The sequence below is a fragment of the Nipponia nippon genome, unplaced genomic scaffold (assembly GCF_047370975.1).
Source record: "Nipponia nippon isolate SJK-2023a ecotype South Korea unplaced genomic scaffold, ASM4737097v1 scaffold_1, whole genome shotgun sequence".
NCBI classification, from domain to species: domain Eukaryota; kingdom Metazoa; phylum Chordata; class Aves; order Pelecaniformes; family Threskiornithidae; genus Nipponia; species Nipponia nippon.
The window spans coordinates 166565535-166591198 of NW_028262290.1; the positions used below are offsets into that span (position 1 = coordinate 166565535).

Here is a 25664-nt window from a genome sequence, read left to right on the forward strand (position 1 = left end):
ACAACGGGTTTGCGTGTCAGGTTTTCAGCCCACAAACACTATCAACATTTTCAGCGGTCACCGATTCAGGAGGGGAAAAAGTTTCCAAAACAAAGGGTTTTGAGGAAACCATTTCTCCCAGTTCCAGCTGGGCTTCACCAAGACAAAGCAGCCGGGCGAGCGTCACATCCCCGCTTTGCTGGCTCGGGGGACTGCATGTACACTGAGTACGTGATCATCCCTGGAAACCCGCGGCGGCAGAACAATACGGCCACGGATGCTGCGGCGGCAGGGACCACGGCACCGCGGACAGTAAAAACACCGCCCAGTTTTTCGGCCAGGCTGAGCAGAAGCTTTTCAACGTGCGGATCGCAGCGGTTCCTGCTCCAGGGGATTTAAACCCGGCAGCGAGGCTGCACTAATAAGCCCGAGTGCTGAGCGAGCCCAGTGTACCACGTTTCACTTACAAAGTGCTTGCTTCCGTTTCGTAAGATTCCTTAACATCCACTTTTGTAGAAGAGTCATCTGCAAGGAAAACATTTGAGACGTGGAGTTTAAGAGGCAGAAATTTGGTGCTTTTCCCGATCCGTGAGCTCCACACACACACTGATTTCTGACTCAGCTTTCACAGCTGGAAGGTGAGAGGCAGCGGGGCTGGGGCTGGGTTGGTGCTGAGCGGTGCTGTGACAGGACTGGATACGGACTCAGCAGAGACGCAGAATGGCAAAGGGATTGTTTTATTAAGTGCCCCCATCCAACATGAACAGAGAGGCAAAGGGTATGGGGGACAAGGACGATGGCTGATGTCCCATAGCCCAGCTGGGGAAACATCTGCAGGCCGGAGGCAGCCTCGGGCCCTTCCCACTCACACGTAATTGAAGCAGAGGAGGGTTTTTTTTTTCAGTACCCTACAGGAGGGAAGCCACCAGGCTGGGCCAGGCTGGCTCTGACCTCGCAGGATGGCAGGAGGAGAGGTGACAGGCGTTGGTGAAGATGGGGAGAGACCAGAAAGCCAAGCGTCTCCTGGGCTGCATCCCCCGCAGCGTGGGCAGCGGGGCGAGGGAGGGGATTCTGCCCCTCTGCCCCGCTCTGGGGAGACCCCCCTGGAGCCCCGCGTCCAGCTCGGGGGTCCTCAGCACGGGAAGGACATGGAGCTGTTGGAGCGGGGCCAGGGGAGGCCACCGAAATGCTCCGAGGGTGGCCCAGCTCTGCTGTGAGGACAGGCTGAGAGCTGGGGGGGTTCAGCCTGGAGAGGAGGAGGCTGCGGGGAGACCTCACTGCGGCCTTGCCGTGCTGAAAGGGGGCCGACAAGAAAGACAGAGACTTTTTAGCAGGGCCTGCTGCAACAGGACAAGGGGGGATGGTTTTAAACTAAAAGAAGGGAGATTTGGACTAGATATAAGGAAGAAATTTTTTACAATGAGGCTAGTGAAACACCAGCACAGGTTGCCCAGAGCGGTGGTGGATGCCCCATCCCTGGAAATGTTCAAGGCCAGGCTGGACGGGGCTCTGAGCACCCTGATCTGGTTGAAGATGTCCCTGCCCATGGCCGGGGGTTGGAACCAGATGACCTTGAAAGGTCCCTTCCCACCCAAACCTTTCTGTGATTCTATGACCCTCAGATGGGCCCGGTAAGAAAGAAGAAAACGGGGAGAGCACGGACTTACCGCTGTGTAAGGACATGTGCCGCGTCGGCGTGGACGCCCCATCGAATATTGCTCTGTCCAAGAAGTCTATCGTGGACTCGGTGTAAACAATCTGGAAGACTTGGCTGAGAAGTGAGCACAGCTCCTCGGCAGTCACCTGGGGAGGGAGCAAAGAAGGGCTGGTGCAAGGCAGAAGGTACCACAGTGGCCTTTCTCTTCAGCTCCCTAGGGTGGGCGCACCATGCGGGACAGCGGCGTGCTGTATTTGTACGGGTGTTGTCCTCCCAGCGAGGAGAGGGAACCCACTCGGCCAAGATCCAGGGCACTGCTCGACCCACAGGGTCTCCAGGGCTGGAGGTGACAAACCTCGAGTCTCGTTAGCTATCTCCTGCGGTGCCCTGGGCTTTTCCTCAGAGCTAGAGGAGATGAACTCCTGAAACGTATCACCCCTCACCCTCCCATGCCGCCAGAGAAGCATCCCAGCCCTCTTCAGACCCAGGCAATAGCAGATCGGATGCTCCGTTGTCAATCCGCAGCTATGAAAGAGCACCTGGATTTTGTGTCGATGCTCTGTCCTACTCCTCAGTTCAGCTCCCTGGGATTTTGGGTACATAACCTACATCCCAAATAGGCGCAGGCACCCCAGAGAGTGTTAGAGCCGAAAACAAGGCGAGCAAAACTCCACCCTGAAGGCAAAGGGTTCCTGCTGTAGAAGTAGGAGCACACAGACTGAGGTCAGTACCTCTGGATCCAGACACTGGATGAAAGAAATTTCCAGGTCAGCATCAGGAAAATGCCCCGGTTAGCAAAATCCTATTGTGGGAGAGATTCTGTTGTCTTCACAGATTTCATGCTGCTGGAGAAAGCTCTGGGCAGCGGGCAGCACCACCAAGGGAAAACCATCTTCTGATAGCCTCTCGTGTCCGAACCAGGTCTTGGGGCTGGGGCAGGGACCGGGTTTCCTCCTCCAGGCAGCACCTCGTGCGCCAGCAAAGCCCAACCCACACCCTGCCGTCTTAAAACTGGGCCTACGTGTGTCACACAACCTACGGCCAGGTAAGCACCTGGTCACGTAACAGAGGGGACACTTGGTGAGAGCAAGATGGGGCCACGCTGGGGCTCGTGGCTCTCCACCGTCAACCTGAGAGGTTGCAGCCATCTCGGTCTAATGAGCAGAAAAACCTCCCAGCAATCCCAGCCCCAGCGTCGTCGCAATCAGAGAGTGACTCTGCAGGCAAGCTCAATGTGGGACAGAGTTTTAATCGAGTGTTTTGAGTCTTACTTTGTTCTCTGTAGCCAGGACCACCAAGCAACAAGCTTCGACGGGAACCACCCCGCTCTCAGACAGCGAGCCCGAAGTAAGGGCTTTGGAGCTCTCGGCACACAGACTCTGGCTTGGGGAGATCCCGGGGTCCTGAGCTGAGAAAGAGAGAAGTCGTGATGGCAAGGTTGAGGCAGGGAGAGAACAGCAAGGAGTCCTCGCACAGCGAGCTATCCTCCGAGCAGGCTGCCTGTGGGGAGAGCAAAGCCCCCGAAGGAGGAGGGCAGAGGATCCCTCAGCCGGGAGAAAACACCCTGGAGGAGGAAGATCTCGGGAGCCCGGGAATCCCACCGGAACGCTGCAGAGGGCCAGAGTCCAGAGCAGGGCAGCGAGGCTGGGGCAGGGGCTGGAGCCCAAGGCTGGGGAGGAGCGGCTGGGGGAGCTGGGGGGGCTCAGCCTGGAGAAGAGGAGGCTGAGGGGAGCCCTCATCGCTCTCTGCAACTGCCTGAAAGGAGGCTGGAGCCAGGGGGGTCGGTCTCTTCTCCCCAGGAACAAGCGATGGGACGAGAGGGAACGGCCTCAAGCTGCGCCAGGGCAGGTTTGGGTTGGGTATTAGGAACAATCCCTTCCCCGAAAGGGCTGTCAGGCCCTGGCCCAGGCTGCCCAGGGCAGGGGCTGAGTCCCCATCCCTGGAGGGACTGAAAAGCCGGGGAGATGTGGTGCTTGGGGACGTGGTTTAGTGGTGGCCTTGGCAGCGCTGGGTTAACGGTTGGACTTGATGATCTGAAAGGTCTTTTCCAACCTAAACCATTCTATGATTCTATGAAAGCCTTTGAATGAAAAGCCTATAATTTACAGCTGGTTTCTGACAACTCTGTAAATCGTCAGCTTCATTTCCATGGCTTAGCCAGCCTCAGAAATCCATCAGCAGAATTACAGCCTTCTAGGTCACTTCTTTCTTCTATAGACTGTCCTTTGCTGTCATGGGGTTTATAATCTGCTAAGTCTGTCATTACATCCTCTAAGGAGCTCAGCCTTCCCCAAACACTCCAGCCCAAAACCACGCAGGTTGGACACACGCAGAGCTGCTGGGGACAGATTCGAGGCCCTCCCCAGGCATGACAAGAAGTGAGGTGTGTCGGAAGCGGTGGGTATCACCCCAGTTATTCAACACGGGCACTTAGACACCCAGGACCGCGACGAAATCCTCCCAACAACCTGCAGAAGGGTTGCGAAGGGCAGGGCAGGTCCGACACGCGTGGGGACCAGGCTGGAGGAGCTACCTCTACCTTCTCTCCTTGCTTTTCCTCCTTGCTGACATCCACAGAGTGACTGGAGCAGGATGGGCGACACAGAATAAACTACTACACTTTAAGATCCCAAACTTTCCTAAGAGTCGGTGAATGTCAGCTCTCATTTGGGGTTTGGCACTTGCCGGAGGACAGGCTACGGGAGGACAGGCTACGGGAGGAATTTCTAAGCTGTACGCGAGCCCACAGTTCCAGCCCAGCTCCAACATCCTTCATCTTTCCCAGCATCCTCACTCTTCTCCAAGTCAACAACCCCCAAACCACGCGGCAACCCCAAACGCAAGGCTACGCCTGCCCGCGCTGCCCACAACCTACCTGTTTTCAGCACGACCAAGTGAGAGGAGTCATCTCGGATGTAGGAAACGGACGCGATGTCGTGGATGGGGACCCTGAGGATGAGATCTTCTCCATCCCTCCACACCAGCTTGATGTTGTAGGCAGAGAGACTGATGACAGCATCGTGTTCTTGGGTCAGCTGCCCCGGGAGCTGGTGTGCTCTCTAAAATAAATGTATTTCCATTGATTTGCTGAACTGTTTGCCATTTGGTAACGGTCTGGTAATGGGCTTGCCTCCCACGGGATGGAGGACACGAGTCAGACCAGCACCCAAGGAAGCTCCACAAGCCTTTTTTTTTTCCATGCTGCATGTTAGATAGAGACTACACGGAGCGGGTCGTTCAACAGGCTGAGCGCTCACCTTTGCATTATCGATCAAATGCAGGATTTCCGTGCGGCTGGAGGGATTCAGGTACCCTGGGATGGACGTGAGTTGACCTAAATACTGGAAAAGAAGAACCAAACCATTACCACAGCACGTAGATGCTAAGCAGGCCCCCGAACATGCCACCTACTGCAAGAAAGACACCATCAACGCAGAGCAAAGGGCTGGTGCCCCAAGCCCCTGTTCAGAAGCTGCTAAATACACCTACGTATGGAAGATGGCTCATGCCTTTAAGTTATCCTAATGCTGTATCGCTATATATAGTTATATAGGAGCCCCAGCCCCAGCCAGGCAGGCGTTACCTTCACTTCTTTCTCGATGTAGTCATTCAGCAGCACGTCTGGTTCGACGCGGTCAGGCAGGGACACCACCACTGTATGCAGAGGCCGTCTCTCCGTAACCTTCTCCTGGGCTTTTTTATCCCGACCTTTTTCACCTTTCAGGAAGACTCGTTTGAAAGGAGACACTATTCCAGGCTGTCGAGAGAAAGGGAAACAGTGGGGCATTGGGGTTAAGGGCGAAAGAGGGAGTTTCTGCACCGAAACTGGGGGAAAACTGGCAGCACGCGGTGCCCAGCGCTCCTCCAGCCCGTACATCTGTACCCACAGCCTGGTTTTACCAGCTCCAGCCACCCCGCGGACAGGCTGGTTTCAGAGCTACGAATCCACGCGTGCGTGATCTTCCGCTGAAAACCCCTTTCCCACAACACGCTGCAAGTGCGGATAAGCACCTTTTACCAAACCGGGATGATTTTTCCCCCAAAGTTGTGATGTCCAGCCTTTCATTAAGAACAAATACAAATATATATTCAAATTAAGAGCGGTAAGAGTGAACGAGCCATGGCCACACACAAAACCGGCAGGCTTTCTCCTCGCCTCGGTACAATTTTATATTTCACCCGAGCGTTTGCAGTCAGCAGCTGGATGAAGGATTGCAAAAGGAAAAGGCAGAGATGCTGCAAACCAGCCTGAGGTCTCCGGGGAGACCCACAAATGCGAGTACGTGACCTAGGAGATGGCCTCCCCTGGGAAAAACAGGTCTTCGTGGTTCCCAAACCACTGAGTGCTGGGTTTGGAAAAACATGGGAGCCAACCCGAGTCCAGCCGGCGGCAGCGTGCACACACGGGCTCCCAGCTATAGAGGGAGCATCACCACCGTCCTTCTCCGGCAGCCCGGGAACGCTGCACGCCCAGCGGCCGTCACCCGTGGCAGATCCCCACCAAGCTCCACGCCAGCCTGCCCGACGGCTAAATGACCGGGATCGTGCGTGGGCTTCTCCAATTCCGAGTTTATCAGCTGAAACGGCTGTTTTGAAGTGGGCAGATCCAACGTTCGGGATTCATGGCGGTGTTAAATGCCCGTCGGGAGGGGAAAGGCTGAGCGCCTCGGTGGCCTCACTGGCTGTGCGGCCGCACGGCTCCGATGGCCCAGGCGCGCTCGGCTCCGGCCGCCCCATCCCACCGCAGCGATGCTCTCTGCTTCCCACCCCTCAGGGCAACCACACTTTGGCTCTCCTGATCCTCACAGGCAAGAGAAAGGACCATACGATCTGCAGAGGCAGAAAAGATGCTTCAAAAGGCGAATTAATTAAATATAAACCAAGTGTTCCTGCTCAGAAAAGTGTGGAATACTTTGCAGCCTCAAAGAGCAGCAGCCCCCAGCAAATTCAGCTCGTTGCTGCCGTCCACTGCAGGACCTTGCTGTGGAAATCACCATCAGGAACTGCTGCAAACCCTTCACCCAAACCACCTGAGCCTTGCCGTAGGACGTGGTATTTGGTGGGGGAGTGCCACCACCACATCACCTACTCCCAGCAGCGTCCCTCCCCACGCAGCCGCTGATGCGCCGGGGTCAGGTGCAGGCGCGGGACCTGCTGCCATCGGGCAGCTTCAGCCTCTCTCGTTGCTTTTCTCGATGTTGATGAGCGCGAAAGATCTACGGCAGCAGGAGAGACCAAAGCCGGACTGAAAGAATTTGAAACCGTTGTACTAGGATGGGAAAGCGGGATGGAAAAGCTCCCGGTTGAAGAACCTTCACCAAATCCCAGAGTGAGCCAGGCACCACAAGGACATCGGGGACAGCCCGGCCCTGAAAAACATCCCTCGGACCAGGGAGATAAAAATAGAGCGAGTTTATAGGACAAAAGGGATAGAAAACACAGCTACATGATGCTGGCCTTATGAAACAGCTCTGCCTTTCCAGCAGCAGGACCAGCGCTGCCAAACACCACAGATTTTAGGGGCAGCATCCCTCCCTTCAGCTGGGCTGCCGAAACGGAGCATCACCCTGCGCTGGGCAACCCGGCCAGCTCCTGCCCAGGGGCTGGGAGACCATTCCTGGCTCCAGAAAGAAGAAAATCCTGAAAGAAAGAGGTCTCTCTGCCAAGATGGGAGCATGGGCTCTACCCTGACTCTGCCACCCCGACTACCAGGGTGTCCAACCCCAAACCTTGGCTGCGGCTGCGTAAAGATCTCGTGCCACCGGCATCTTTTAGGAATCAAAAGCGGAAAGATGCAGAAATCTGCTGCCGGGGTCAGGGCTGTACCACAACGGTCCCCCGGACGCGTCCCCCTCCACCAGCCGGGCTCCGGCTCGGTTCATCTCTCTGAGCCGAGACTGCTGGATCCGGCCCAATCCGTACGGAGCAAACCAGAAGAAACTGTTGCTTTTCCTTCGAGGATGCAGGCAGCAGGGCTGGGAAGATGCTACAGAGGGATTCCCCACCATCCCGCGTACCCGAGTCCCGTGGGAGAGCCACAGGCTCTTTGTGAGGGGGGATTTGGGGAGCCCAAATCCAAGGCAGAGGCATCACCCGGCGTGACGCAACGCGGAACAACAGCTTCTGCATTTCTGCGAGCCGATCTAAAACCAGCACCTACCTCGTTCTCCATCGAAGCACCCGGCTACGGAGAGCAGAACCAAACCGTGCCGGCGCCGAGCCTTTGGTGGCTCACCGATTGCACCTCCCGGGGGGAGAGGAGTTGCTACTCTCGTCTCGGGGGCTTCCGAAGCTCGTGGCCCGTGCCGAAGGGCTGGCAAACCCGTGAGCTTTCATTCGTCTGCCGGCTCGCGGCCAGGAAGTGCGATAACCGCAGTTTCCTTCTGCTACACGCAACAACAGCGACAAAATGAAGTTGTTGGTTAAGAACTGGTAGGGTTTGGCAATAACGGGGCCGGGCGCAAGGCGAGGCGAGGCGCAGAAGCCCGTTTTGCAAAGCTCGATCCTCTTCCCGGCTCCCAGCCATGCGGTCCCACCTCCTGCACCCCTAAATCCCTGGAAACTCCCCAACAGCCTTTGCCGCTGCAGCCTGGACTCACACCTGGCTGCACCCGGGATGGAAACATCCCCAGCCCGCAGGAGTCTTTAACCCTGGTTTCTCCTCCGAGTTTCAGAGCTACTTTGCTCTCCAAGGTCCAACAACCTCTGTTGAGACCAAGGGCTGTAAAGCTTTTTCAGGGCCCATAGTTTGAGTCCTTTAAGTTTCTTGCTCGCGTTAGAAAAGCAAAGCTTGGAAATGAGGTTGAGAGCTCCCTGCCTGAGCCAAGGCCTCCCAGGAGGCACTTTGGGAAAGCGCAAAGTGTTCAAGCGAGCCTTGCTGGGCTCAGACAGGAGCCCGAGAGTCAGGCTCAGAGGATTAATGAAAACAAGTTGCTCATTTCACAGATGGAGAATCAAATTAAAAAGGTGAAGGCGGTGATTTCCCCGATGAAATCTGCCTGTTGAGCAGAGGCAGGAAGGTCGGTTGGAGAAGAAGCACCCGAAGACCTGCCGAGCAGATTCCCACCTTGGGGTGCAAGCGAACCCCTCCGGCACGCTGCCTAGGTCTGGGGACAGAAGGATTCCATTAAAACCCATAAAATACAAGTTTGTTTTCTTTTTTCCCCCGTCCTTGCCCACGACTGCAATCCCTGAAGGTGACTTCCCAGCCCACCTCCCTGCGGATCTCTCCAGTCCGGAGATACCTCCTGCGGCAGAACAGCTTGGGCATCCGCTGTAAAAGCCGCTGGGATGGGGAACAGGGCTCAGCCAAAACAACACAGCTCGTTTGGAAAGGATGGATCCATCCGGCACAGCGCAGGCAAGAGCTGCCAGGAGCTCATTCCCACGCGGTTTGCTTCCCACAAGCATTTACGTCCTGAAGTCAGGAGAAGAGGCAGGGAAAGGGTTACGTGAGCACCTTGTGCCAGCCAGGACCCGGCATTTCACGGAAAGCCGCAGCTCCTGGCAGAGGATGGCCGACATGGTCACTCCTCAGGGCCTCCTGCTGCTGATGGCTCCGAATTCAGGAGGAAAAGAGTCATTTCATCTACTTAACGGGACATTTAAGGCTTGACTAATTGAGAGAGAGCACGGGTTTAACCCGCCAGGCCAGACTGACCGGGAAGGCACGCCGTGGGGCAGGGGAGGGGGCTCGATGAACGGCAGACGGGCTTTGCTTGGACTCTTTTGGGAGACCCAGCTCACCTGCATTTGAACAAGGAACGCTGGGTGGAATGTGCCCCACCAGCATCCCCCAAAAACCCACCGGGGCCAGGGCGCGTGGCTCTGGTGAGTGCCAGGGACCGGCTGCCACCGGACTCCAGGGACACCCCTGGCCACGGCCAGCCCTTCCTCGGATTTGGTGGCCTCTGTGGAAAAGGCCACCTTGGCCGAGCCGCCTGCTGCTGCCCCAGGGGCTGCAAATTCAACAGAAATAGGACAAACCTTTGGGAAAAAGCCCAGGAGACCAGACTTAGCCTGGGGCTAAGCCCCCCCAGCCTAGGCTGGACACAGCCACGAGCTGCCGGGAGAGAACCGGAGACACGGCGCAGTCAGAGAACCCCTCGCCATCCCGAGCTTGCATCTGTGTTGGGGTGATTCATCCCTCTGATGCCATTTCTCCTGTCTGAGGCCAATAAAACACACGACGGGGGTTTCACCCACCCCACCAGCTACGTTAGGGTTTGCTCGCAACTCTCCCCCTCTCTCGGTCGCTGGAGACCGGCCACCGGCGAGGGGTGAGGCCGAGATGGCAGAGGCAGCTCCCTGCAAGCGCTGGCACTGCTCGCAGCAGAACCTGGTGCTGCCCTGCTCCGCGGATGGCCCCGGGTGCGGGACGGGGCAGGGGAGGTTGTTAAGCCAGTGCTAATCTCAGGGAAGGCAGCCTGAGCCATCCTCAAACCTTCAAGATGCTGTTCGAGCAGGAGGCTCCATGCTCTCCTCCCCTCAAAAGCTCTCGAGGTGACCAGGGATGCGAGGAGCTAAATCAAAGGAGTTTGCAACCTCACGATACCCCAGTAAAGCGCTTGCAGCTCCCTGCACTCCCCCCGCATCTCGCAACACAGAGACTTCAAAAAACCACTTTATTTGGTGCCCCAAATACGCAGCCCCCACCCTCAGGCGGTGAAACCGGGGCTCTCGCGGTGTAAGCACAGCATCCCCAGCCCCATGAGAGGTAGGGTGACCGACGAGGTGCACCTTCCCCTTGCTGCTGGGAAAAAATCAGGGTCCCCCGGATCAGCGGGGTTTGCTCACCCATCCCGTGCCCCCCTGCACCCCTCCGGCCAGCAGCACACCCTGTCCCCAGCTCCCACTTGGCTTCAGAAATCCCAAGAAAGCCATTTCTGGGAATGAGGGAGGATTTATCCTTCATCTAGATTGTCATTACTCCAGCATGGAGTCTTTGGGAAGTTTCTGGGAGGGGGTTTGCTGCTGAAGGCCGTCTGGCAGCCAGAGGGCAGTGGCAGGGAATTAAACCCAACTGACCCAATGCTGGACCACGGAGCAGACCAGGACCTTCTCCCATGCTTCAGACACTACAGAAGATCCTGGAAAACACATCTCTGGGACGTGAGCACACGCAGGAGGACAGGGCTCATCCGAAGGTGCGGAACCGATTCCGAGCCATGCCGCGTCACGCCGGCTGCATTTCACAGGGGACGGGGCTGGTTCTAGTGTAGTGCTCGTTGGCCGCCGGAGTATCCATCCAAAAATCAACGAGGTCTTGGACAGCCCCTTTAAATATGTTCAACGCTTTGAGCTGGACACAAAGGAGAAAGAGCATCCCTCTCGTCAGGAGCAGAAGCAGCTGCTTAATCCACTCGAGGAGATTATCTCGAATGCAAATTTGTAAGGCTAATTCTCCCCCGGCTCGTCTGCACGGAGATTAAGGGAGACCGAGCTCCAAATGGCCACCCAGTGCCGCTGCTGGCCAGCACGCTGCGTGTCCCCAGGGACAGCCTGCGCCCCAAATCCAGTTATCCTGTTCCCAAAGGGACGCAGGGCACGCTTGCTTAGGGCAAAGCCGGAGCGCTTTCCCAGAGAGCTGCCGGCAGCGCCCCAGGACCAGGCTTGGTTTCTGAGCGGATCGGAAAGCCAACCTGGAGCGTGCCGAGGATGCGAAGGCCGGGCTCAGCGGAGGAAGCGTCTGCGCAAAGGCGGCACGTGATACGGCAGCGGGTGAAATAATTAACGAAGCCCAAAGGGGCTCGGGGTCAGCTTACTGCCAGCCGAGGAAACGAAGCAAAGGACCCCAGCGGCGTGCATGGAAGGGCGAGAAGTCACGGGAGGCGCCTGTAATAATAACATGTGAAACCAAGCAAGAAAGTATGTTCCGTGTGTTTAGAGAAGACTTGGCTGCTAAGAAATAAACTCCAACCAGCCTCCAGCGTGGCGATGCCAGGGAAAGAGGGGCTCTGTGGGTTTGGCTTTGCTTGGGCACGGCTTAAGCCCAGGCCAGGCTCCGCAGCAGCGGCCACCACGCTCCGTGAGCCGAGAGCGACGAGAGCACGTGCGAATTACGGCCCGGGAAAGCCAACACGTGATGAGCACGGACTGGGTATCCTCAAAGTAAAGCTGCAAATGCACGGCCCTGCCAAAAGAAGGGGTTTATTATTTATATTTCTTTGCTCCACAGAGAAGCACTGCAACGCGAGCGGGACCGGGGGTGGTGGTTCAGGGCTCAGCCCCTGGGAAACCCAGGCAGAAAGCAGAAAATAGCCTGGTTTTACACCAACCTTCGCATTTGCCGTTCCTTCACGCCGCCTCAAGACGAACACAAGCTCCAAACACGAAGCTGCAAACTGCCACGGGTACATCCTGAGGTTTATTTCCAAATGATTTCCTATTCCTCAGCCTGCTGGCAGAAGGAAGCCTTGTTTTGCTCTGCCTGACCGAGGCGGGTCCCCGTCCAGGTGGTGAATTACTCAGGAGCTCTCTCCAGCCCTTCAGCGCAAGCCGAAGTCGCTCAGACAATAAAAGACCAGCTCAACTCCTGACCTTGCAGTGATGGGATTACAGCAGCGCCTGCTTAAAACCCATTTTAAATCCCAGCAAATGCCCTGCTGCCTCGGGAACGGGCTGCAGACCTTTCGCAGCCCGTAACTGCAGGATTTCCCCACCCCTCCCTCCCTGACAGCCAGGTCTGTACGGCGGCATCAGGGCAGAGAGGCATGGCCAAGAGTATGGGGGAAGCAGAGGGTCAGGACCGCGTCGCATCAGGCTTTGGGCATCTCGAGGATGGAGAACCCATGGTCTCCGGGGCAGCCTGTCCCGTGTCTGACCATCTTCACGCTAAAGAAAGTTTATTGTGCTTGAATACAAGTCCCTGTGTTTCAGTTTGTGCCCGTTGCCTCTTGTCCTGGCGCTGGGAAGAGCCTGGATCCTTCTTGTCTTCACTCCCCCCATGAGGGGTTTATATACATTAATAAAATCCCCCTGAGCCTCCTCCGCTCCAGGCTGAACGGTCCCAGCTCCCTCAGCCTTTCCTCACGCGAGAGATGCTCCAGGACCTTCCCCATTTGCTGAACTCACTCCAGTATATCCTCATCTCTTGTACTGGGAGCCCAGTGCTCCAGGGAATCACCTCCTGCCCCCAGGTAGCCCGGAGGCTGGTGGCCATCCCTGGCACAAGGATGTGTGACTGGCTCACGCTCACCTTGGTGCCCACCACAACTTTCTCTGGTCCTGGACCAGAACAAGGCAAGAGGACTCCACCGAGTACCAGGAGCAGCTACGGGCGTTCGAGTAGATGTGACCTTTTCTAGATCATCCTGTGCCTGTAATTAGGTTTATTTTTGACTTGGCCACTACTCAAGCTCTTCCCCAAAGAAGCCGCCTGCGTATTTGAACTTGGAAGGGGATGGTCTGGGAGGAGATTGCTCCTACCCTTGCTATGCCGAGGACCGAGCCGCTCAGGAGGCCGCCCTCGCCTCTCTTCTACAACCGAACACCCAAGCACAAGCCAAAATCCACGCTCCGCAAGCCGCTCAGCAGCGCCGCCGCAAAGCCAAGCAGTTTCCCAGTTATTTGACCGGCGGCAGCACCCAGCCCACTGCCGGTGGCCGCAAGAGCCCTGGGTTTCTAAGCAGGGACGCTAGACTGATTTCAGGGCTGCCTGAGGAGCAGGACCCTCTCCACGTTTAATTTTGTAGAGGTGGTTTCAGTAAGGAACACCGTTTGGGGCTGGCGTGCTCGGTAGGAAAACAGCTTTCAGTAAGCGGGATGGTCCCCGCCACCCCAGGACCTCCAAATGCGCCGTTCAGACCCCACCGCTGCAAGGAAAAACACACGGAGAGCTCAGCAACTCCGCAAGAGCCCCTCGAAGCTCCCTATGGGATCTGGACTGAAAACCACCCGTGGTACGTGTTCCCGTTACGTGCCCCTTGCTGCTTTCTCCTCAACCCGCTGCCGGGTTCGGAGCATCAACGCCGCAGCCCGCCAGCTGGCAACATCTGCCCAAAGCCCTTTTATTCCATTTTCCTCCCGTTTTTGCCAACGGGAAGCATTTGGTGAAGTGGTAAACTGCCGTCGGGGGACGTATTTGCACGGGAGGCACGGCGAGGTGTCGGCATTCGGTTTGAGAAACCCCAGCCAGGGCAGCTCCGGCTTCAAGGCTGAACTTGGCAGGTCAACGTCGCCGCAGCAGAGCCGCTTCGGTGTGGTCAGCTGCTCTCCTCCCCACAAAGTTACCTGGATGCTAAACCGTTAAATCAAACCATTATTCAAGGGATTCCTTTCTGAAACCGAGAGCTAAGAGCAGCTTCAGCTTTTTATCAGCTTTAGCGAGACGCCACAGCGAGGATTTAGGAGGGGGGCTCTGGATAACGATGGCAAGCACGGAGTCGAAAATTAATCAAGACCAATGCCGCGGGCAGGCTGCCGAGGCTGGGAGCAGGAGGGCGGGCGGTGCAGGGCTGGGTGCCACCCTCCGCTAGCTCCTGTCCCCCTGCAAAGCCACGGCCGCAGACCCTTCCCCCTTGGCACCGGCAGGACGCCAAAGCCAGATCTGCAACGCCTGCACCCGAACGCGGTGCTCGGGCACTGCAAAGCGTCCTCGGCTTCGTCTGACCGCGCGCAGCTCTGCCGACGCCTGCCGGGATGAGGCGGTCGGAGTAAGGGACCTTCGGAGCCCGTCCGAGGAGGATACAAAGGGCCACCTGGGGACCTGTGGCTCTTCCTACGTCTCGCTGAAGAGTCATCCTCGCTCTGTTCCTGGGACCGGCAGAGCCAGCGATGCTGGGGCTTTGCGTGGCGCTGCATCTCGCTTTCACACGGCTTCTCCGGTGCGAGATCCTACCGCGAGCTGCCCACCAGGAAGGGCAGCTGTAGCGGCGTCCCCTGCTCTCCCTGAGGAGCTGAACGTCGGAGAGCACAACCCGCTGCGCTGGGGGTCGGGAGGAGAGGGATAAAGCTCAATTCCTTCGACGAGGAGGCTACAGACCTCTTGCAGCCTTGCCTGCAGAACAGATAACGTGCAACCCTTGTGTTTTTAGCACCCGGTAAAAATAGCTTTGTGCTCACGAGGGCACGAAGGAGGGGTTTTGGTCGAGGTCACCGTCCCTCCTCACCCCACCCCGCGGGCGGTTTTCCCGCTCCGTTTGTGCCACGTTACTCATCCATCCCCCTTCTAACCCCGACGGCTTTCCTCCGACCCAGCCGGCACCCGGATCTCTCCGAGATGATTGTGACCAGCTTGTAGGTGACCACCTCTGGAGGTGACCCTGTCTTCTGGTGGGACAGCCCCGCCGGGCCCTCACACGGCTCTGCAAGACCCGGCTTCACCTCCACCGGGCTGAATTAGAGACAGGAGCGAGGGGTTCCCGCTGGCCCCCAGACCGCTCGCTCCTCCCAGCAGGCTGATGCGGAGCTGACACCGGCAGCGTCAGAGTGAAATAAATCAAAAACCCTCATATTTCAGCCAGAAACAGTGTCTTTGATTTCAAAGCCGTTCAAACAAATACGTTATTAAACCGAAGTAACGTAGAAACACAATTTTCCTAAAAACAGCGAGCTGGCAACCAAGCCAGTCTTAAAAAAAACAAACAAGGCAGAAGCTCAAGACTAAAGGCAAGGGTTGCACAAAACTCAGTTCCAAAACAAGGCTCGGCTCCGTGTTTTCACGTTTCAGACCGCCTTGCCAGCTAAGCCGGGCTCCAGCCTCCCCGACAGGATTTTCCTCTAAGGCAAGAGGAAAGGAATTTTCCCCGGCTATTTTTAGCAGAGCCTCGTTCCTCTTCCCGAAGAGATTCCTACCGCCCAGCTCAGCCCTCCGCCCACGGCTTTCATCTCCGGCTGCAAGGCTGAGCTGACGCATCTGGAGCAAGAGGCCGGAGGCAGAAACGCGCGGGAGGTTTGCCTTGACTCAGCTTCGCAGTTTGCAGCAGATCCTCCGAGCAAGCGGCTCCCTCGGCAAGAAGGAGGGGAAGGCGCCCATACAGCCTCTGACTAAACCCTCCTCCTCTAAGAGCAGTACTTCCTAAGCTAGGCTTTAGCCCAGGCTGTTCCGTACTGCAGCATGAGCAGCTCGGGATCTCATGAAATAACAGCTCATGGGCTTGATTTAATCTCGTGCTGCCTCCCTTCCCGATTTCAGGAATCCACGTCTGCAGGACTGGACAGAATTTAAGCCCGGCTTAAATTCTAAGCTAAATTTAAGCCCTGTGGACAAGAGATGAGAAACCGATACCTTCTTGCCCAGGCGATCCAGACCGGGCACGTCCTCACTGCCTCTCCCCCTCCGATGTACATTGATATTGAGGGGTCTTAGCGGTGGGAAACAGCCTTCTGCCGGCACCACCAGCACCGGGAGCCGCCGGCCGGAGGAGGCTCTCCGAGGGGCACGGCGTCAGTGCCGGCTACGCCTTTCATCTTTAGCATTTACTGATATTTGTGGAGGAAAAGGGTGGTAAGATCAGCTTATTTGCAGCCTTACCAGCACCAGGAGCACGCTTTGGAGGGAGAGTTACTGTTTCCCACCATTTCCAGGGGGTCCTGCCAAAATTCAAAGATCAAAAAGGGGCTGGAGCGCAGAAAAGGGGAGTTTTAGCAGGAGAAAGCGCTGGAGCTGCCTGGCCACAGGTAAGGCTCTTCACTTCAGCTACAGAACCGTGTTTTCCCTTTCTGATGGGGAGGGAAACACAAGCGCACCAGCTTCCCTGGCTCCAGCCGATTCCTCGGGATGCGACAGCCTTTCCCGAGGGAACACCAGCTACACACAGGTGAGCCCAGAGCAGCGAGGGGAGGAGGAGGAAGAAGGAACCTCGCTTGCCCTCTTCCCCTTTCCCCATTTCCCCAGTTTCCAGCTGCACAGACTGCCGTTAACACAGGACACCAGACTACTTCGGTTCACGCATTAAGCCCCCTTCTACTCAATATCATTAACAACAGCTGCTTGCAAGATAAACATTTACTTACACCAAGAAATGAATCTTTAGATCCAGTTCCCTATTTGCAAGCAGGGTGCAGAGGAGTGATCCCCAATTTGCCTGACATGCTTCTCTCCAAGGTATCAAACAAAAGGATTTTGAACACTCGCCTTCTTTCTGAATTTAAACGTTTGCTTCACACCCCTAAGCTTTTTTCTCTCCAAAACTAAACCTCCAGGGTCTTCTCCTTAAGTCCAGCTTCTGGAGTCACGCTGAAGCTGGAGCTTTGTGCGAGCAAACCCCCGAGGAGGAGGCTGCTGTACGTCCATCCCCAAAGCACCCAAAGACTCGGGGTTTTCCGGCACCAGAAGCGGCTCTGGGAGGTCTCTCCCAGCCCCGACCACTTCTGGGCCTCCCTCGGTCACGCAGCCACACGGTGAACGAGGTCGTGGACGCAGCCAGGAGTAACGCAGCCGTTTTAATTTGTGTATTAAATGGTGCTCAAGGAACTGAGCCCCCCGAGCTCCCGGCTCCTAGGCAGAGCCGGGCGCGTCCCTCCCCGACGAGCCTCTGCTCCCCCTCCACGTGTTCAGCATCGGCATCATCCCAGCTCCCACGAGCGCCGCGCAGGTTTGTGGTCCGCGGGCCTTCCCGGCGAGCCTGGCCAGAGCAGTGCCGTTACTCACGGTCCTTCATCCACGGAGACAACTCTTGCAGAGATCCGTCAGCGTCAGCCGACGCTTCAGTGCAACCACCCTGGTGTTCCCAGGACCCCACTGGCTGCAGGGATGGTTTTAAGGATGGGAAGAGCACGTTCTCCAGCCCAGCCACCTCTTCAAGGCTCAGAAGCAGAGGTGAAGGCCACTCATGCAGAAGAGATCAATACCCCAGGTCCAGGAGGCGGATGGGGCAGGGTCTGGAGCCCAAGGCTGGGGAGGAGCGGCTGGGGGAGCTGGGGGGGCTCAGCCTGGAGAAGAGGAGGCTGAGGGGAGCCCTCATCGCTCTCTGCAACTGCCTGAAAGGAGGCTGGAGCCGGGGGGGTCGGTCTCTTCTCCCCAGGAACAAGTGATGGGACGAGAGGGAACGGCCTCAAGCTGCGCCAGGGCAGGTTTGGGTTGGGTATTAGGGAAAGTTCCTTCCCCAAAGGGCTGTCAGGCCCTGGCCCAGGCTGCCCAGGGCAGGGGCTGAGTCCCCATCCCTGGAGGGACTGAAAAGCCGGGGAGATGTGGTGCTTGGGGACGTGGTTTAGTGGTGGCCTTGGCAGCGCTGGGTTAACGGTTGGACTCGAGGATCTTAAAGCTCTTCTCCAACCTTAATGATTCTGTGATTCTGTGGCCACCACGGGGAGATCAGGCAGCAGGGCACGGGCAAACAGACGCTACCACAAGGCAGCCGCAGATAAGGTGAAGTTCTGCTTACTGGTGTTTTTCATCCGAGGTCTCTTCCCACTTGGAGGCCACCCAAGACCCCAGCAAAGTCCATAGCTTTGGTTCCACAGGCACAGAGGAAAGTGCCCAAGAAATTTCTGGCCTAAAAATAGAGAGCGCAGCCCTTTGGCATCTTCCACAGAGAGCCGAGGGAGTGGATTCAACTTAGAAGATGAACACAAAAGCAAGGTTTATGGGAAGAGGGACATTTGACAGATGTCACCACCATCAAGGAAAGAAGCTTGGAGACTGAGGATCGTCAGACTGAGGTTTTTGGGCAGGACAGTCAACGTTGTACGGCTGCAAACAGCATCCACATCAACACAAAGCCTGCAAAGATCTGTCCCAAGCTACGCTGGCAAAGCACACTCGTGGCGCAGCATCTAAAAAGCAGGTAACCTGTTCATCCCACCGCTCAAGAGCGTGCGACACAAGGCTTTGCTCTTGCACAGCCTAGAAAGCCACCCAACTCTTGATTAAGGTAACCAAAAGACTGCTCAGCCTCGATGCAGCGGACAAAACCAAAGAAGCCTTTGGTACCACCGACCGCTCCGAGCCCCAAGACCCAGGAGCCAGGGAAGGACGCGGCGGCCATGGGAATGGCTGAGCTCGCCCGTGCCCGACCAAGCTGGAGGCCTGTCCTCCAGCACAACCACTTCGCTTCCAGTTTTCAGGAGGTTATTCCCGTTCTTTGCATACTGAAAGAGGGAAGGTGAAGCATCCAGCCCTGTAATCACGTAGGTTACGGCTGGCTGCTGAGAGTATCCTTTCACAGGGGAATAAGCTTTGCATTGACGCGCGGTAGACATAAACTGCCCGACAGGTTTTTGTCGAGACTGTCAGAGAAGGGAGCTGGGGAGGTTTCCGGCAGTAGGAAATAAGGTCTGGTTTGTTTTACATTCTCTGGGATGTGCTGCTATTCATTTTTGCCAGTCCAAGGAGCCAAAATCCCTGCATTAAGAAGGCACGTTTGCAGCTTATGCACCTTCAAGCCTTTCTTCCCTTCTCAGGACACAGACTGCACGTAGCGCTGGGGGCACGATGGGATCTCCATCTTCCCTTCCCGTAAAAACAAAGGATGCAAGGGTAGCACCAGCTCCTTCGGGAGTCCTCAGAGAAAAGGTGGTTTGCAAAGCCCACGCAGCCAAAGACCTCTCTGCAGTCAGATGCTGCGAGCCAGCCTTTGCCCGGCGGCTCATCCAGGCGTGTACCAGGCGCGGAGGCCGGTGGACTGATGGCTGTGGACATGCCTGAGGGACGGGATGGCATCCAGAGGGAGCGGGGCAGGCTGGAGAGGGGGGTCCCTGTGAACCTCATGGGGTTCAACAAGGCCAAGGGCAGGGTCCTGCACCTGGGTGGGGGCAACCCCCGGTGTCAGCACAGGCTGGGGGATGGAGGGGTGGAGAGCAGCCCTGCCGAGAAGGGCTTGGGGGTGCTGGGGGATGAAAAGCTGGCCACGAGCCGGCGATGTGCTCTGGCAGCCCAGCAAGCCAAGCGTCTCCTGGGCTGCATCCCCCGCAGCGTGGGCAGCGGGGCGAGGGAGGGGATTCTGCCCCTCTGCCCCGCTCTGGGGAGACCCCCCTGGAGCCCCGCGTCCAGCTCGGGGGTCCTCAGCACGGGAAGGACATGGAGCTGTTGGAGCGGGGCCAGGGGAGGCCACCGAAATGCTCCGAGGGTGGCCCAGCTCTGCTGGGAGGACAGGCTGAGAGCTGGGGGGGTTCAGCCTGGAGAGGAGGAGGCTGCGGGGAGACCTCACTGCGGCCTTGCCGTGCTGAAAGGGGGCCGACAAGAAAGGGGGGGACAGGCTTTTTAGCAGGGCCTGTAGTGACAGGACAAGGGGGGATGGTTTTAAACTAAAAGAGGGGAGATTCAGACCGGATATAAGGAAGAAATTGTTTGTGCTGAGGGTGGTGAGACAGTGGCCCAGGTTGCCCAGAGAGGTGGGAGATGCTCCATCCTTGGAAACATCCAAGGCCAGGCTGGACGGGGCTCTGAGCAGCCTGATCTGGTTGAATATGTCCCTGCCCATGGCAGGTGGTTGGAACCAGATGACCTTGAAAGGTCCCTTCCCACCCAAACCTTTCTGTGATTCCATGCTGCCAGTGGCCCAGGAGCCAGCTGTGGGATAAGATCCCCGAGCTGCTTTTCCACATCAGAACCACTCAAGGAAAGCCGCAGAGGTGCCCCACGTACCGTCTCCCTGCTTGGCTGCCGCGTTAAGCTACGCAGCTAAAGGGTGGTGGGTTAATACCCGCATATCTTCAGGAAAAGCTGTCCAGGGATCGTTATTTTGGGCAGCCCTCTCAAGAACGGATTCTCCAGATCGCTGCTCAGGATACCTCCCTTCAGTCCCATCAAGGACACGGGGGATTCAGTGTCCCTGGAAAGCCTCAGGGCACCCCAAAGCCAATACCCCTCCGCGATAATCACGTATGATTTACAGCGCGGAGAACAGAGGAGTCCAGCATGGGTTTGTGTCCACATAGCTCAACCATGACTTCCCAAGCTATTTTAAGACACCCTAGAACTACCTCCTCCCAAACCCGATCTCCCCCCGTGCACAAAGACCTCTTAGCCAGTGTTTTCCATGAACGAAGCCAGCTGAAGATGCTGTGGCACCCGTTTCCCTGTTGTAACCGAGCATCGGTCCTCGGCAGGCCCCGCGAGGAACATCTCCCGAAAGCAGAGGGCAGAGCTGCTCCCCTAAACCCAGCACTGTGCCAGCTGCAAGGGCAACTCCAGCTTTATTTAAAGTCTTCCAAAAAGCAGCTTGCAGCATGTCCGGACCCACAGAGCCAGGCGCTCCCGTCGGAGCCGCGGCAGGCAGCTCCTCCACCTTGGACGGAGACAAGCATCGTTCAGACAGGTTGTGTTTTTTCCCCAGCAGTAAACACCAAAAAGCTTTTACCCACGGGGAGGCACCTCAGCCTTTCTTCTTTCATGTCAGAGGCCCAGAATTTCATGGCATCTTTGAAGAGAACTTGGCAAATCCAACTTTTACTGGTTAAGTTCTTCCTTGTCCTCTTAATATGTACCAGCCCCTTCTGCACGGGCAGGCTCCCCAGAAGGTCCGGGAAGGCACGCCCTGCCAAGCCTGACAGTATTTTAAGCCGCTCTATCACAAGACTAATGACTTCTCAGGCTCTTCTCAAAGAGGCACTGGTTTTTAAGAGCGAGATGGAATACAGCCACCACGCTAGCCCAGCCATCCCGGCATCTCCTGCAACACCCAGAGCAGGTTTATCTTCACCCAGGGTGTAGACGACGACTCCTTCCCCACCAAACACAGCTTTTGGCTGAGACGCCGCACTCATCCCACTCAAACTCCTGGCTTCGCCAGCTCTGCCATCTTCTTCAACAGCAAGATCCACAGAAATGCGCCTGTCGGACCATCCCCGGCAGCCCAGCAGGTCGTCATGCCTGGCGGGCGGAGAGGAAGGGATTAGACCTTCCCCTTCGGGCAGCCTGTGGCTCCCTCCGGGCTCTGTACAAACCCACGTTGCCCTAAAGCCCCTCCTGGTTTGTGCGGGCAGCCCTGCGCTACACAGATACCCTGACGCCGTTGCTAATTAATCCCTCTAGAGCAGCGCTAACGAGGCCTCGGCTTTCGGTTCCTGCAAGAAACGGATGCGGAGCCCCGAATGCTCCCACCCCAGAGCAACACAAGTAATCGGCGGCTGGAAAACCCTTCTAAGGAGAGGTCGCGGGAAACGTGCTTTGGAAAGTAAACCCTTAGACCTGCTTTAGCAGCGGGGCCCCTTCGATCCCCGCCAGCAACATCAGAGAAACGCGGCTCAGTAACTACCCTCCCGGTGCAAGAGGGGATGGACTGGATCATCTCGTTCAGCCCACGGCTGAGGTCTGCAAAGCCCCGCTCCTCCTCCGAAGAGGCAGGGAGCAGCATCAAGTGCACTTTCTACATTGGTTTTTTTAGAGCTTAGTATACTTGCTTTGGTTGAGAAAAAGTCTCCTCGACGAACTTTTACTGCATCAGCGCTGGAAGGGTTTGGTGTTATGCTTATGGCTGGGTCAACACAAGAAGGGACTTGGGGAGACAAAGCGAAGCCTATGCAAAGGCTGGTGACCGAGTCTGCAGACGCACACGAGTCAGACAAGGCTAAGCAAAGAATTTGAAGGGCTCTATGGAAAACACCACTTTTAAGTCTCTCTTCTGAACGGTATCAAAGCCAGTAAAACAGGATAAAGCAGAGCAGAATTTGATGCAAGTCAAACTAAATTTGCAGAGACATTTCAAGAAGTCTCTAATCTCTCTTCTGAAGATCTGGGCTTACCAGCTCTCCCCTACATCCTCGCCCGGCTGGGCTCCCATGCGGTCCCCACGTGGGTTTAGCCATCCAGTCAGCACAGACGCAGAAAGCACCGCTGGCACGTACCCCCCGAGCTGTTTGGAAACGAACCAGAGAGGAGCCATGCTGCAAGGCAACAGCTCCCAGGGACACGATCACACGTTTCTGGAGGGTAGGTGACAAGGCAAGGGGGCACGGCCCCAACCCACCCTCCTCCGGAGCTCACCCCGCTCTGATACAGCAGCATAGCGGCGCGTACAACGGCCGGAGCCAAGTTCGGAAGCAAAGCAAGCCAGCACAGACCAAAACTTGGAGGTTTTTATGCTAAAAGAAAGCTTGAGAGACTCGGTGAGGACCCACTCAGGCTGGCGGATGGGAAGCAGGGAGGCGGAGGCGAGAAGCCAGGGCGAGAGCTTTTGCCTGGCTTGGCCGCAGCCAGAGCAGAACCGAAAACTCTCCACAACCGCATCCGCCGCTGTTCCCAGCCGGAGGAGCAGGATCAGGCGGCTGTCTCCAGCCGAGGCGATACCTGAAGGACGCCGATGGTTCAGGCAGGGCCAAGCTTCCTGACCTCGGGCACACGTGTACGACAGCAAGCTCCAAAGCTGGCCGGGGCAGAGCCTACGTCGTCACCACCACTCAGTCTGGCTCCTGACATTTCCTCTGTCAGGAGCCAACCGCTCGAGAATATTTATTTACTTAAAATTTTGCCAAGACTTTGAGAAACCAGCGATTTAGGAATCCTTTCACCATTGGTATTCCTGCCCAGAGGAATTCAATCGCAGAGGGGGAAGTACGGCCTCTCATTACGCGCAGCCCGCAGGCGGGTCAGCCGGGCTCCGACCTTTGTGCTCTGCATACTCTGGCTTCAGCAATTAGCCTGGCAGTTTCAGCCGTTTCCATAAATCCTTATACTGCTTTCCTGCCAAAATTCATTTATTTCAGATTGGTTTTTATTTACAGTGCTCTCTGCCCTGTAAATACACAGGCTGACCCACCTGAGAGAGCAGCTGCCTCCAGCCCGCTACGGGTCAGATCCAGACCTCCCATTTTGCCCAGTTCAGCCACCCAGAACCGAGAGCTGCATTGAGGAAATCACACGAGCATCCCTTACACTACAGAGTGGAATTAATCCCATTTATTTCATCCTCTAGTTCTGCTTTTACCTGTCCTGAAGGCACCATAAGACAGTCAGCGACGCCAGTGTGGCCAACGCTGCCGCGGTGATTTTACAGAAGCTCGTCTTTCCCTTGGAAATACCAATACAGCCGATGCGGTGAGCTTTGGTTATCCTACCTTGCCTCCGGGGAAATCTTAGTGCCTCAAAAGCAAAACAAAGATTAAGGCAGGAAGCAGCTGTAGTTTTGAGATCAAGAATGTAAAGCAAGCCATGTGTCAGGCTCCCCGCAGTGCACGTGAAGTCCTTCACCGGTGTCTGGGCTGGTCCCATCGGCACAGAGTCTCCTGATTCCTGGAGAGGAGGAAAGGGCAGCCCTCTGCTTCAGCCTGGAGAAATCAGCTGTTTATCAAGCAAAGCGCAGAGCGTCCGACTCCCGTCCTTTCACCTCCCGTCAGAAACGGGTACACAAGCTCCGCGAGCAGACGGACTGAGTGCCCTAAAGCTCCTTCCTCCCCATCTCCTGCTTTAAATCCCATTTCTGGCTCGCCCCGTTGAGCAGCTCCAGAGCTCTGCCAGGCTTGCAGAGGGGATTTGCCAGGCTGCACGGACCGTGCCTGCAGCACATCTTGCGATGCCGTCAGCCCGTCACTGCCTCTCTAACAGCTGCCGGTGCCAGGCTGTCCCTGAGATCTACCTCCTCAGTCAGAAATTCGTGCTTCCCCGACGGAGGTACCGCTCCGGACACAGGTACAGCACAGCACGGAGACAGGCAATAACCAGGTAACATTCTTGGATTTGGAGGCGAGGATCATGAAGCTTCTTTGGAAAGAACAGAAATGGAACAAAGTCACCCAAAACCTAATGACGAGGAGGATGGAACAGCTCTGCTGTGAGGACAGGCTGAGAGAGCTGGGGTTGTCCAGCCTGGAGAAGAGAAGGCTCCGAGGAGACCTTATTGCAACCTTGCAGTGCTTAAAGGGGGCTTGTAAGAAAGATGGGGACAGACTTGAAGGCTCTGCAGAGGGCCCTGGCCAGGCTGGAGCCATGGGCTCAGGCCACGGGGTGAGGGTCAGCAAGGCTCAGGGCCGGGTCCTGCACTGGGGGCACAGCAACCCCAGGCACCGCTGCAGGCGTGGGGAGGAGCGGCTGGGAGCTGCCCGGCGGGAAAGGGCCTGGGGCTGCTGGTCGACAGCCGCTGAACACGAGCCAGCAGGGTGCCCAGGTGGCCAAGGGGGCCAGTGGCATCCTGGCTTGTGTCAGGAACAGTGTGGCCAGCAGGAGCAGGGCAGGGATCGTCCCCCTGTGCTGGGCACTGGGGAGGCCGCCCCTCGAGTGCTCTGCTCAGCGCTGGGCCCCTCACCCCAAGGCGGCCATGGAGGGGCTGGAGCGTGGCCAGAGCAGGGCAGCGAGGCTGGGGCAGGGGCTGGAGCCCAAGGCTGGGGAGGAGCGGCTGGGGGAGCTGGGGGGGCTCAGCCTGGAGAAGAGGAGGCTGAGGGGAGCCCTCATCGCTCTCTGCAACGGCCTGAAAGGAGGCTGGAGCTGGGGGGGTCGGTCTCTTCTCCCCAGGAACAAGCGATGGGACGAGAGGGAACGGCCTCAAGCTGCGCCAGGGCAGGTTTGGGTTGGGTATTAGGGAAAATCCCTTCCCCAAAGGGCTGTCAGGCCCTGGCCCAGGCTGCCCAGGGCAGGGGCTGAGTCCCCATCCCTGGAGGGAATGAAAAGCCGGGGAGATGTGGTGCTTGGGGACATGGTTTAGTGGTGGCCTTGGCAGCACTGGGTTAATGGTTGGACTTGATGATCTTAAAGGTCTTTTCCAACCCAAACAATTCCACAATTCTATCACTTTTCAGTCAGGCCTGTAGCGACAGGACAAGGGGGAATGGTTTTAAACTAAAAGAGGGGAGATTCAGACTGGATATAAGGAAGAAATTGTTTACGATGAGGGTGGTGAGACACTGGCCCAGGTTGCCCAGAGAGGTGGTCGATGCTCCATCCCTGGAAACACTCAAGGCCAGGCTGGACGGGGCTCTGAGCAGCCTGATGTGGTTGGAGATGTCCCTGCCCATGGCAGGGGTGGGACTGGGTGGCCTTGAAAGGTCCCTTCCCACCCAAACTTTCTATCATTCTAACAGCAGGAGACTTACAAACACACACAGATGCTGAGTTAAGTTTCAAACACATTAACCCGCTCACCTCTGCCAGGTGCATTGGCTGGGGAGAAGGTTGCTCCTATTCTGCTCTATATCCATGGAGCCTCAGCAATATCTT

At 56.9% G+C, this 25664-nt stretch overlaps 1 protein-coding gene across 2 annotated transcripts in view; it reads right to left on the reverse strand.

The window, feature by feature from the left end:
* CCM2 (CCM2 scaffold protein) overlaps positions 1–25664 on the reverse strand; it is a 40353-nt gene that overhangs the window by 5599 nt on the left and 9090 nt on the right. The window contains exons 2-8 of one of the 2 annotated variants that reach the window (XM_087732327.1): positions 7797–8022; positions 5220–5393; positions 4894–4977; positions 4512–4695; positions 2908–3044; positions 1647–1782; positions 447–504 (exon numbers count right to left, since the gene is read on the reverse strand). In XM_087732327.1, coding sequence (XP_087588453.1) covers positions 447–504; positions 1647–1782; positions 2908–3044; positions 4512–4695; positions 4894–4977; positions 5220–5393; positions 7797–7808 — 785 coding nt within the window. In that variant the 5' untranslated portion in view covers positions 7809–8022. The remainder of the gene's footprint in view (positions 1–446; positions 505–1646; positions 1783–2907; positions 3045–4511; positions 4696–4893; positions 4978–5219; positions 5394–7796; positions 8023–25664) is intronic. The other variant, XM_087732320.1, reaches the window with a different exon arrangement.